A 14,096-nucleotide genomic window follows, 5' to 3' on the forward strand; every position below is an offset into this window, starting at 1 on the left:
CAGGTGCTATTTGTGTGCACTTGGTTATACAGCAGACAAGGTATAACTGGTCTGGATATGATTTTCTCATCTAGAGCTAAGTAGTCCCCTTAGAGGAGTGCTTTCCCTTCCCTTGTTAACCTCATTTCATTTGGTTCTCCCAGGCTGGAATTTAATTGGATCCCAAAAAAACAATACCGTTACAGTAGACTATGCTGAAGGAAAACCAACCCATTACACCTTGTTGAAATGATCATCTTGGGACAGTTCATCATTTAAATTACAATTTAAGTGATTGATCTTGGAAGGCTCTTGAAATTGTATGATCACTGGAAAATGATGGTTTCCATTAAAAGCAGGTTTGCATTTAAAACCTTATCCTTTATTAACATACAAAGTCAATAGTGAGACTAAGCCTGCAAGCATCTGCAAGCACTCCACAGCAGTAGCAGTCACTGTAAGTGCAGTCACTTGTGAGGAGATGAGACCGTAATTTGGGAGTATTTTGGGAATAGGTACATTTTCTGTTCCCTTTCCAAAAAATCCTTTTGCAATAAAAGGCTTTTTTCCGTACACAGAGAAGCAATCGTTATACCATCGTTAACAGGAGGTCCTGCCTCCCCCCTGTCTTCTGTTCCAGTTGAGTTCATAATCGCTGACGCACCCTGAGTTAGGACCCACCACTGCTTTTAGCTTACAGTTTTGTTTCTGCAAAACTACTGATTTGTAGATTTGAAAAAAAAAATTCTAATCTGTGCGTGTTGACAAAAAATGTTTCTGGATATCAGAGTTTTTTACAGTTTCACACATGATCACAAAGGACTGTTGCGTTAGTGGAAGATACTAATGGTTTTATCCTCCACAATAAGTAAAACTATAAAAAAAATGAAGACCACATCAAATCTGTAGCATTAAATCACCCTTTAATTATTGAGGAATACTTAAATTTTGTTCTTTTTCAGTAAAGGAATTTTTTTTTTCCCCTCCCTTCTTACTCATGGTTCAGCTACTTTCAATGGAACCACAAAGGTCCAGAAAGTTGTCTGATAAAGGGTTATCAACTACAGTAAACTACAGAAGCTCAGGTGCCTTTAAATACTTGTCGTTCACTTGTTAATGGGGCCTGTGTATGATGAGAGCTTGAACCACAGCTGGAAATCTGTCCTGAGATTTAAAAAAAATGAATTCCCAGATTCAAGAAACAACAGGTATGGCAAAAAGTCTTTAGTAGTCAACCAGACTACAGACTACTGTTCCAGCCCCTGCCATTTCATTTATACAGGATGCCGCCATTACAAAATAAACTGCTAACGATATTTGTACACCAACACCATTATATTTTTAAAAATTCCCTTAAATGGCACTAAAGCACCAAGCCTGCACACGCACGTCAAAAAACAGTTACCTCTATTTGATACTCCAATATAAATCTGTAGATACAGTGACTCTAACAACTCTGCCAGTATAAAAGCCAAGCATTTTGATTTTTGACCAAAGCTTTGCTGCAAATTAGAAATTCAATGGCAAAAGAAAGCTGTCAATATGGTGACGTCAGTGTAGTTCTTTTTTTCATTTTCTTGTCCATTCAAGATATGAAAGTTCCCCCCCCCCCCCAAGCGATGAAGGTTTGTCTTGTAGCAGTTCAAGAATGAAAAGGACGGCAGCACAAAATTCAGCAGAGAGAAGAAAATACGAATGCGCAGTGTTGCTTTGGTACAAATGGCGCCTTTGCTGTCCTGCGATTGCGGAACCCGGTGAAGACTGGAAGACTCTTTCCGAGAGTGATGGTCCTGTGCTACCAAACGCAGCCGCTGCAGGCAAGCAAAGGCCCTCTTTACCCCCTGACGGACATGATCTCTGTACACTGTGGAGATGGCAGAGGTCCACAGTTGGTCCGGACTGTGGCACTGTTGGCAATAGGAGACCAGGTGGGGGCAGCAGCAAGTGTAGCCTGTCCACACAGTAGGACTGGCCCCGCCTCCTGAGTCCACAGCCCCGCCCAGCGCCTCACTCGTCCTCCTCCCTCATCTCCACCATGTCATCCATTTGTCTCCTGGGCCCGACTTCGTTCATCGGCGCAGAGTCCTCCCCCTCGACTGCTGCCTCGTCGTCAGGGTCTTTATTTTTTTTCTAAAATGATAACGGTTCCAGAGAAAGTATTAATCGACACTCACGGAAACAAAGCACTGGTGGCCAACTCCTCTAAAGGAGACTTGCATCTCTGCATGTTTTCTAGCCATCTTTAATTCCTCAGTTCCTAAAACACCAACATCTTTCATTAGCCTGAATAAGAAATTGAAACAAGTGAGGTGAAACGAAAAAGGAGAAAAACCTGAGGACTCAGGGATTCAATTCACCACCCTGCCACTGATGCCAACACCTGACCTCAAGAATCAACTGGCTGGTTTCTTTTTTCCAGCTCTGATGTGTTAGAGAGTAGCGGGACACGTGCTTGAATGTGGAATAAATTGGTCACCTATGCAATCTTTTTCTTCTGACCCTAAGTGTGCTGGAGTCAGTCTTCCTATAAACTCCATATAGAAGGTACCCCAAAATCAAACCCAGGACTTTAGAGCTTTGAAGCAGCTGCCCAGTGGCTACTGTTACAATAAAGAAATGCAAATCCATACTGAAGTAATACGGAACCATACATGTGTATCCCTAAATAAGCATTAAAAGGATCTACACTAATTAGTAAACACAATCGCCAGATAATACATTTAAGTTTTCTAAAATCCAGTATATTAATATATAATTACATACAGTATATGTGTCTGGCAATCAGACCACATGAAAAGTCAGTAGTGTTTGTAGTGTTCCCATATGGAGCAAAGAACCAACATTCCAAAACCTAATTTCCAATCACCTGTGAGATCTATTGTAATTCAGCTCCAATAACATCATTGCTTATACATCTTTTAGTCAGCCTGTCTGAAACACACAGATTTAGGTTGGCAAATGTTTAATGTGTTTGGTATGTGAATGAATTGAACTCTGCATAAAGTCTCATATTCCATCTTTATCCTAATTATCTAAATTATGCAACACTTCAAGAAATTTCCCAATATTGACAAAAAGATTATTCTGACTCAACTGAACTAGTCTATTACCAAATATTTTTGGAATTTTCCAATATCCTAGGATTCTATATTACTAAGAATAAATAAATGTATAACAAACTTCAATCATGATAAATGTGTAATATTTCACTAGCGTAATTGTAATTACAATGCACTTAAAACAGACTTTGACGCATATGGTACAATCATTAGGGGGGGAGCAGAAGTGTCTAGTCAGTTAAGGAATTACAGATATTTAAAAATGACATTTGAGGGTGAGAAGATTCTGACATTGTTTCCGCGGCCCACACTAGTGTTCAGACCGCATCTGTTGAAAAAAACCAGCAAAGGAAACTTAGAGATGATCTATCCACATACGTGGGCAATGTCGAGTCTGGCTAGACTGCCTAACATTCAGAAAATGTTTTTCGTATTGTACCCTTTCAGCGCTGGTGCCACTTTGCATGTCTACACCTACACGTGACCACTCCAGTCTTTGCAATAGTGTAACTTTTCACGCATTCACCTTGGGAACATGAATTTAATTAATGTGATAAATTAATGTTTAATGAAAACATTAACAGTATAAGTGCAACCCTCATAAACAAAAGATTAAAATACAAGTGAAATTATCTAGCAGGAAAGTGCCCATGTGCATGTGTGCAGTAAATCAATAAGAAATCTCAAAAACTCAAAGCATAATCAAGAATTTTTGCCACAAACTTGCTTCTAAGTTTCAACTCTCCTTTAGTCAACAAAGAATAATGTATTCAATTATTCTCAAAGACAAAACAGTACACTAGTTGAGAATGTGTAACACATACTAATGTACATTCTCTTGGTAGCTATGAAAAGGAATTTCCCTTTTCATTAAGTGGGTGGAAAGGCAGTAGTTTGGGGCTGTATTATTATTTTACCTATCACTAATTAGAACCTGAAAATGAAACTCTATATAATATTTGACCTAAAAAGATATACATTTGTAGATATATTTTAATCTATTACTTAGGCAACTTATTTTTCTAATGCTTGTGTAAGACAATATTGATTTATTCTACAGAATATTTGTGTGTGTTATTCTGGAAATTATTACTGAAGAAAACTATATCTCAAGGAAACAATGTTCATTTCTCAGGAGATGCTGTTTTTTTGTTTGTTCATTGTTCTGTTAATTATGGGAAGTACAGCCTACATTTTTCATACCTGTTTTCTATACACATAGCAGGCAGCTATTGCAACCATAGTGGATTCTCCAAGGAAACCGGCCAGCAGAGAGCCCACCCCTAGTGTGGCACCATGGACCCTGAAAAACACAGAACAGAACTGAAAAATAAACAGCCTCAAAAAGAGTGGATTGAACTCGTCTACTATGTTTTGGAAATAATGGGTTTGGCACATACAGATGTGTATATTTGTCTCTACCTAAGCGAATTTATCTTAAGTCATAAGAATGAAAAAAATGCAGTTTCAGTATTACATATGTATTCCTTTACAAGCTAATAAAACAGCAGCAGAATAAGGCACACTTAAAACATTACCTCAGCTCAGAAAGAAATGAAAGCCAAACGCATTTGTAAGAACAAGTACCTCTGGGTGTGTTATGAAACAGCAAGTGTTATCCTTCAGGGCTAATAGTAAAATGGACAAGTGCTACTGCTGTTGGCAGCAATTTCAAAAGTTCTGCAATATGCTGACAGGCAGGTAAATACAATCAATTAAAACAGATTCTTTATTTCAAGTGTGAAGTCATTTCTAACCAAATCGACATATATTCAGACAAACACTGGCAACCTATTTTCAGAATAATATAATATAAAAAGTATATTGTTATTAATGTTTTTACTACCTCTTAACTATACCTCCAAGAACATTGTGTTCTCATATTATACTGAGTCATAAGAAAGGTATTCATGTGAACTTGCTTATTTCAATATTTTGGTCAGCAATGGAATCCACACACATACTGTACTGTACATAGGTTTTTGAGATTTTTTTATTTTAAATGTTTAATTAAAAAATTATTAAATTTTAATACTGAATTTTTAATTGGGATTTTTTTGTTATTTAACATTATCTAACAATGATATCTTCAGTGTTCAATTTATCTTAGCGAGCTGTAGTTGAGATATCTAGTCAATTACCCAATTTAATGTAATGAAAACTTCCAAAACTCCAAAGGCTTCTACAGAATGTGGATTGTTCATACTTTATATACCCATATGTACCTAAGGTCTCCTGCAAAATGTACTACAGCAGAGTTTCATTTTGAACTAGCATAGCATGTATTTCTAAACAGTTTACAAGATATACTTTATACTCTTTATCTCTTTAACAGTTTACAGTTAATCTTTCTTTGTCATATCACACATTAGTGACAAAAGTGTTATCACCCGTCACTGTAAACAGAAAGGCTTTTATTAATTTACAGTAGTTTTACATTCTTTAGGAAACCATACTCATTCCACAATAACAAAAAAAAAAATTCTGTTTTCTAGGCCTGCAAACTTCTAGAAGAAAGAATTGATTACTATAAGTAGCTTAATGGATAATATATAAAGCGATTTCAAGGCCTACAATGAAACATTACAATAGTTCCGCTTGCTGCTGTGCAGGTGTTTCAACACAGAAGGCATCACAGAGGGTTAAATACAACCAGCAAAATCTCTCAGATGACTGTTCTAAATGGGGTGCATCGTCTCACGAAAATGAGCTGTGCCAGGCCTCTGTGCAAGAATAAAATGTTGTCAACACCACACACATCTTCCAGGATTCTCTGCCTAACGGGGTGGGCTGTTTCTCAAATCGCCCAAGACTCCTGACTTATACACTAATTGCAGCTGGACTGGTTCAAACAAGTCTGCTAATTGCAGGTACTGTAGCATACCACATGTTTATCCAGGACCTCAGATGCACTTGTTACAGCTCTTTATTTTTCTCTGACTCTCCCATCCAGCATTGCTTATCCACATCAAGTTCCTTATGTTCCTTCAGGCGCTGGCATGGGAAACTATGGATTTATTTTATATTAAAAAAACAGGAAAGGTTTTCCAAAGAAATTCCCCAAAAGTTTATTACATACAAGATGCCCTATATAAAGTATAAATCATAGTTTTACACAGTACTTAAGCATCTATTATGAAATACTCCAAACTAGCATTAACAATAATGTTTTGTTTTCAAACATCTACAGTTAAAATATATATATATATATCTGGCATAGAACTAGAAGGGAAATTTATACAGTTTCACAAACAGTTGAAAACCCTTCTTTTTTATGGCTCAAAACAATTCAATATACTTAACCTGTTTTTTAATGTCACTTCTGCCTATCAGCAGATTTTTTATTTGTTTTCAATGCCCTGCTACAATGTTTTTTTTTTTGTAAATTCACAAACAGAAATGAACATTGTTTTTGGAGGCTTGCCAATGTACAATTGTCCCCTGACCTCTCACTTAAAAGACTAATTCAAGCACTGAGCTTTTTGCTATTTTTAGCTTTGTTGATCAATTTTAGACATTGACCTTTACAGCTCTTTCCAAAGAAGAGTGCCAAATTAAAAGATCATAAGATATGTTGCATAGAAGAGGAGGTCATTCAGCTCATCTATCCCATGGCAATAAGTAGCTAATTGATCTGAGGATCTCTTCCGTTTTGTAAAAAAAAATCAGGATACTGATTTCAAAAACATTTTAAGGTTCTGTAGCTTGTTCCATTCTCCCAATGTGCCTCCTGTTTGCAGTTTTAAATGTGTTTCCACATCGTGTCAACTTGTGACCTCTGGTTTGTGTTTCCAGTTTTGACTTTGTCACGGCCTTTCAGAATGTTAAATACCTAAATCAAGTCTGTTTATAGCCTTCATAGTTCATAAATGATAATTGCTCAGATTCTTTAGTTTGCAAGTGTACAGTACAACATTCACGTTTTATGAGGTGTCAATTCTATTTTTTTTTTTAGAAAAGGGCAATGGCCTCAATTCGTCGTTGATCTTGTCTTATCAGACTTTTATTGAATATGCTTTAACTTTTACCCTAGTCTGCTAGTTTGGGAATCTGAATCTAAGGATTATTGTCCAAATTCAGTATGTCAGAAAGTCTCGGTGCTGATCTTTTGGCTCTTTCCTACATGTATATTTTACGAGTCTTGCAAAAAGCATATTCTGTCCTACTGGACCCTTCATACACTTTGTGTAATGAATTCCAATTACTCTGTGCAGAAGGCAGATACCAATTCCCCAATTTAAAAACAAACAGGTTTAAGTTCTCCTTTATAATTAATCGTGCTTAACAGATGATTGTCTTGTGCATGTACTGTTTTTTTTTTTTTGTTATATTGACTACTACTGTAAAATTGCCCCTTGGGGATAATAAAGACTGTGACCTGAGGATACCCCACCAAAACATTGTATGCCTCTGCACGCTGCACTAATATTTCTTTAAACTGGATGTAGAGTATACTGCACATGGTTATGAAGTGCAGCTCAGTCCTTTCCTGTTCCTCAGAGAGGATCATTTTCAGCTAAGACTACAATAAGGATAATAATGTGCACAACGGATCTCTGTGTTCCCCTTGGTTCACCAGTTTTCAATAAGACTGAGACCCCTCGGTTCACCAGTTTTCAATAACATTGAGATTGGGGGATTGTTCTGACTGAGTCCGATTGTACAAGTCTGTCTCATTCTCCAAAGACCATGATTTCACCACCTCTTAAAGCTTAAAAATATGACCAGGGGATCGTGGTATTTTTGGTTTATTTTCAGTATAATTCCACACTTAGCCAGAAACCATATTCATACAGACAAGGACAAAGACTCCAAATAGGATCTTAGATTTTCTTTTTGTTTTTTACCTACTTCATGCTTCACTATTGTTGCATAAGAAACCTTTCCTCACAGGCGGTCATAGAGAGGAGTAGAGAGGAGCAACAAGTCCCATCAAGAGAATGAAGCCAGGAATGAGACTTCAAGTGCAAAGTTTAAAGTGTTCCCTAGCTTTCCTGAGTTCAAACATACAGTAGGCTTGTTTACAGAGAGTCATTCTTCCTCTACCTTATGTGTAAGGCTCCTTTTTAAATAAACAATAAAAAAGAAAAAGTAAAGTTTGGTGTCACTGTTGAAAGCAGTGTCTAATACTCCAGACATGGGAGTCTTTGAGAGAAAGAATGAATCCCAGACATTTCAACAACTGAACTCTGAACTCAATTCAGCACTTACAATTTTGAACTGTCTAACATGGAGTACAATTGTTCCGATTTTAATTCATCTTCGTCATCTCAGCCCTGCTGAGAATGTGGAATTGCAGAATGAGAAACGTAAGAGTTTGTGTATCTGAAGAGCTTGTAATGTGTGCTGTCTCTAAAAAGATAGTAGTAACAAGTCAATGGGTACCTTCTGTTTTGTATCAAGGACAGGAGTGTCTGTGTCAGGTGCGTTAATGAATGTGAACGTTTGGAACTATTGAAGCTCTGATGTCAAAACCATATAAAGCAGCTATACGACTTTTGCCCTCAACCAAAACAGCTTTTTGTGTGCTTTAAGCTAGATAGGAGGAACCTCCCTTAAAATCCTCATGGATCACCTAGAAGATCTGCAACCTTAACAACCATATCCTCATATAAAAATGCCCAAGAACTGCAAGCAGACATCAGCTATAATTAGGGCTTCCAATTTTAGGAATTTATTTTTTTCATATAGTCCTGGATTTTGGATGCCAAATTATTAAAATTTAAATGACGTGTTTCCAATTTATACTGTAACTGCTGTATACAGCAATGTGTGCTAAAGTACTCTTTTCCAGCTAACAGCAAAAGGTACAAAAGCATAAGCCTAATAATGTAAATACAGTATACTGAAATCTAAATAAAATAAGATTTTATTATGTGAATTCAACAGGTCTAAGGAAGGCTGATTAACACTGCTTATTTGTGTGCCAGATATGCTGTCAAGACAAGAAATTACAATTTGTTCAATTTAGGATAAAATTCATTGTGGTTTATTTTGCTTAAAATGGATTGGCACAACATGTTTAAAGGGATGTCACACGATTAAAAGTAAATACCAACATTTGGAAGGCCTTACTAATATGTTCCCCTTATCTTTCGGCACACAGTCACATGGCAGTTACAGCTGGTGAAACAGATTAGACTAACGAACATAAAGTGAACCTTTGACAGGAGAGTTTGTGGATACGGTTTTGTGATATTTAGTCTGGGTGAGGTCGATAGCCCACAAAACAAACAGTATATCATCTTCTAAGCCTCAACATTCAGTTTAAGCCAGGGCACTGAATCAGGAATTGTCATCCCATCCCACTAATTTGATACCAAAGTGAGGGGTTACATCTTGCCAGTCCTAAGCCACCCTGATAAATGCCAGGTCTATGTCACCACAAGCAATTCAGCACTAAGCTACCTCATCAGTTCTGTGGAATTATAGTTTCAAAAGAATGAGAGATAAGGATCAGCGTGAACCGACCAACTGATGTGTCACTATAACGTGTCACTGTTGAGCGCATCACAACCCCTCATTTGCTCTCTCGCACTCCGCTCTTGAGGGAAGCAGGCATCAGTACAGAAAACAAAAAAAGGCCAACAGTGATGTCCAACCTACCCCAAGTAAGGAAGCACAATGAGGCTGGTGATGAGGACAATAATTCGCAGAACGGAGCTGGGAGCCAAAACGAAGGTCTTCTTCAGGGTCATAAGCCAGCCAGTGAGGTGTGCTCGGATTGTTACTGAAAGAGAGCAGAGAAAGAGGTCAGGGGTTACACATTCCCGAAGGCCAGCATACACAATAGCAAGTACAATATAGAGTAGCCATTACAAAAGGAAGATTGTACAGTAGCTTATGAAGGAAAAACAAGATCTCTGAGATGAAAAAGTAAAGGCATTTCCATTTGAATAGCATCAGTGTCCTCTAGTTCGCATTGCTCCCCAGTTTATCTCCTTGACTCATTGTTGCAATAATTCAGTAACATAGAGGATGTGTCAGCTAAAAGTAACGGGAATATAGTAATAAAACTGGAGTCAGTTTTCGCTGAAACAAGGCAATGTGCTCTGTTTGAGCATACCAAATAATTCTCAAGGTGTAAAAGGTGATCCATTGACACCATTCAAAGTGTATTCTTTTTTAAAAACTAAAGGAAGACATTCATTTCAATTCAAATCACTGTTTCTAGGACAACACCTAACTTTACAGGTCTCTCAAGTCAAGGACAGTAATGTAAACTGGGTGGTGAAAAAGACCATGATAAGAAAGATTTAATCTTTGATATCTGAGTTACATACAAACAAGAAAACACTGAACCCCTAAGCAAGGTAAATTAACCATATTGGTCCAGTAAATGCCCTTCTATATGAGCGGGTACTCCATAGGTCATTCTTTATTTAACTCCGTTTAAATGAAAAACTAAAAAAAAAAACAGATAATGCTTGAAAGAGTAAGCATGCTGGTGTGGTAAGAAAAAAAGAAATTGAAAAACTTGCAGAAGCACTGTCGAACACTTGCAAAATATTTTTTCTGCCCAACATGACATTGTCACCCCAGGTGTGTTGCCTCTGAAATGTTTCAAAACTGAATAAAAATATTCATGCTCATGTTCCTCCGAAGCTAAAAAGAAGTATCAGAGTCTTCTATACCTGGCAGTGGAAAAAAAGAAAAAATGCGCAGTGGAGCCACACAAAGTTCTGCAAAGGCGTAGTCAACACCGATGATATCCACCAAGATCTTCTCTGAAATGTGTGGGGTCCAGAAAACCACAAAGCACAACTAGGAAAAAGGAAACAAAAAAATATGTTGGTTGTTTAAAGAAGTAAAAATAGATTAGGATTAAAAGTGATAAATGTTTCAGGCTCCAATACTCATTTATTGCATTTTCCGTAAAGAAAACTGTTTGAATTTTTTCCCCCCAACAGAAAATTATTGTAAGAAGTAGAAAAAAATATATAAAATGCATCCTCCAGCCAAGAGTCTAAAAATATAAAATCCCGTACAAACCCAATACAGCCTAAAAGACCAGCCATCTCAAAAATTATCCTACTAAATTAAAGAATTACAACTTTATTTAGTGTGAAAAACATTTAATCTAGCACATGTCTGCAATAATAAATATATATATATGTATATTTTCCACTTTGTGAAAACAGTACCGTACCTATAACTTATCAAACTGGAGATGGTGGGTTTATGTTTTGGGAATGTACTTACTAGAAATGTGTTATGCTGTTGCTTGGAATATTATATAACTTTATAATCCTGGCCATTGTGCTAAATACCTCAAGGAAAATCTTTTAGGTGGGATTCTGACTTAAAGGCATTCAGTCATAATTCCACAGATGGCAGCTTTGCATTCTTGATATGCATGGGTATTTTCCATCCATTTATTTTCTAAACGCTTTATCCAACACGGGGTCGCAAGGGAAACGGAGTCCAGAAACTTCCAGAACTTTCCAGAAACAACGAGGAGAAAGCACCCTGCAGTAATAATACATAAACTGCAGAAACACCCTGGACAGGAACCCAGTCCATCTCAAGGGATAAATACACACACAGTCACACCACGTCTAATTTTCCCAGAAGCCAATGAACCTACCAGTAGGTTTTTGGTCTGTGGGAGGAAACCAGAGCACCTGGAGGAAACCCATGCGAACACTGGGAGAACATATGAACACCACACAGACACCCCAGGAAACGAACCCAGGGCCCCACCACTGCGAGGCAACACTGCTACCCTGCCACCCTGTATGGGTAGTTTGACATTTAAAAACAAAAAAAAATACTGAAATAGGTTTAGTAAAGGGCCCCAGAATTATGTTCCAAAATTATAGTATCTTGTATTAAGTAAAGTGTTTTTGTTTTAAGCTTTATTTGTGAAGTACATTAGGAGAAGAAAGTATGACCATATAACCCCATACTTAGCTCTCTTCATTAGCTTCCTATCAGGTACAGGGCGGACTTCAAAATCCTTCTACTTACTTATAAGGCTCTCAGAGGTCAGGCACCTGTCTAGCTAATGGAACGTATTGATGTACACCATCCAAGTCGCCCACTTACAGTAGATCACAGAATGCAGGTCTTCTTCATATTCCACGCATTCATAAAAAAATAGCTGGCGGTAAAGCCTTTAGTTACAGGGCCCCTACCTTATGGAACAGTCTCCCACCCCATGTTCGGGATGCCGAGTCAATCTCAGTATTCAAATTCAAAACCTATTACTTCAGCCGAGCCTACTCACACCTTACATCATAGCCTGCTGCAACCATGGCTGCTGGTGCTGCTGTACATGCCATTGTGTGTCTCTATGTTGGCCCACCAGGTAGATACATCTGTTCTGACCAAACTATCCTATTCCCCTCCCCACATGTCCGGATGGCACCCAGGCTGGGCACCATCCGAGTTGGATACTGCATCACTGCCATGGACCCAAAAGGGACATCGTGGATATAGCTATCGTTTAGGAGGATTTTGCTGGTGCACAGAGATCTGCATTGAGTACTGGCACACAGAAGACATGATGGATGGATTAATACCCTCATTCATTTATTCCTTTTTTTAAATTGTATAATGTTAGCATGCCCAAAGGGGTTGGGCAGCCAGTTGACCTTGGACCTCTAGAGGTTTTTTTCTCCTTTCTAAGGCATTTTTGGTTCCTCTCCTCTGTTGTCTTCTGGTTTTTCTGTTCTGTATTCACAACATGTATGGTCATTTGCATTGTTAAGTGCCTTGGGGCAACTAAAGGCTTGTTGTGAAAGGTGTTATATAAAAATAACTTGAATTTAAAACAACCGTTGTAAAATAAATTGTTCAATGTCCCAAGTGGTTTGCTTGATGGTCCTCTTATTATCAGCCTGGTTTCCAGGATTTATTTGTCAGGAAAGATTTCTGACCAGATCAATCATGCTGATGTATTAAAATAGCTGTAGTGCCAGAAAGTAGCAACACATACTTAATCTCCTTCAAGATATTTTTACTTATATTTATACTTTAACCTGTGCCACGTAGCTTCACTTACGTAAAAGAAGGTAAGAGAAACACTGAAGGAACACTAGAGCCAACTAGCTAATTTAACTATGGATCTTATGAAAAATAATTCACATTTTCAGACTACAATTCAACATATTTAGATGACTCATCTAAACCTTTTTCCTAAATTTGGACTACAAGTCGCTGGGATAATCTGAAACGCAGATCTTGCTTATCCAAAATTGCAAACATTTTTCTTTGATCTATTCTCACTGACCGGGCCCATAATTTTTTTATATTATGTGTATCTTTGTGACTTTGTAGTCTGTGAAACTGCCGGTCACACCTAAATTTAATTAAAAACTGTAAGTACCTCAAAATACAGTCTTTAGAGTGTAAGTGATCAAAATTACAGTTAATCCTCCAGGGATTTAAAAAGCTGTACATCTAGATGCTTATCCATCAACCAGTACTGCTACCCCACAGGTCATGAAGACATCTGGTTGAGATGCTTTTTACAGTTTGAAAATGAATACTTAAGCCTTTCGTTGTCTGCTTCTACATCTCATGCTATCTGTGCAAATATGGTGCTTTAAGTAGTAATTACTAATTGTAAATTGTGAAAACTGTTTTGCTGTTAAGAGAAACTGGAACATTTGCTATCACTTCTGCTCTGGCCTGTGATGTTATCACACTGAGACTATGTCAGTGAGTGTGTGCCCTATTAGAAAAGGTTTTATCTGGTTTTCTAATGCCTTCTATTTGCTCCTATGTGAAGTTGCAGAGCCTGGTAAATACCTGGATGGGAGACTTCCTGGGAAAAACTAAGGTTGCTGCTGGAAGAAGAATCAGTAGGGCCAGCAGGGGGTGCTCACCCTGCAGTCTATGTGGGTCCTAATGTCCCAGTATAGTGACGGGGACACTATACTGTACAAAGGTGCCGTCCTTCGGATTAGATGTAAAACCAAGGTCCTGACTCTCTGTGGTCATTAAGAATCCCAGGGTGTAACCTGGTGTCCTGGCCAAATTTCCCAGTGGCCCTTCTAATAATCCCCATCTATGAATTTGCTTCTTTACTCTGCTCTCCTCCCCACTGATAGC

At 37.9% G+C, this 14,096-nt stretch overlaps 1 protein-coding gene across 2 annotated transcripts in view; it reads right to left on the reverse strand.

Annotated features, from left to right (window-relative positions):
* Positions 1-339: 339 nt before the first annotated feature.
* Positions 340-14,096, reverse strand: part of ankhb (ANKH inorganic pyrophosphate transport regulator b) — a 52,660-nt gene continuing 38,903 nt past the window's right edge. For both annotated transcript variants that reach the window (XM_015354438.2, XM_006634317.3), the window contains 4 exons: positions 10,673-10,802; positions 9,645-9,768; positions 4,242-4,341; positions 340-2,109 (listed from right to left, as the gene is read on the reverse strand). In XM_015354438.2, coding sequence (XP_015209924.2) covers positions 1,987-2,109; positions 4,242-4,341; positions 9,645-9,768; positions 10,673-10,802 — 477 coding nt within the window. In that variant the 3' untranslated portion in view covers positions 340-1,986. The remainder of the gene's footprint in view (positions 2,110-4,241; positions 4,342-9,644; positions 9,769-10,672; positions 10,803-14,096) is intronic.

Source organism: Lepisosteus oculatus, chromosome 6, assembly GCF_040954835.1.
Source record: "Lepisosteus oculatus isolate fLepOcu1 chromosome 6, fLepOcu1.hap2, whole genome shotgun sequence".
In the NCBI taxonomy this organism is placed as follows: domain Eukaryota; kingdom Metazoa; phylum Chordata; class Actinopteri; order Semionotiformes; family Lepisosteidae; genus Lepisosteus; species Lepisosteus oculatus.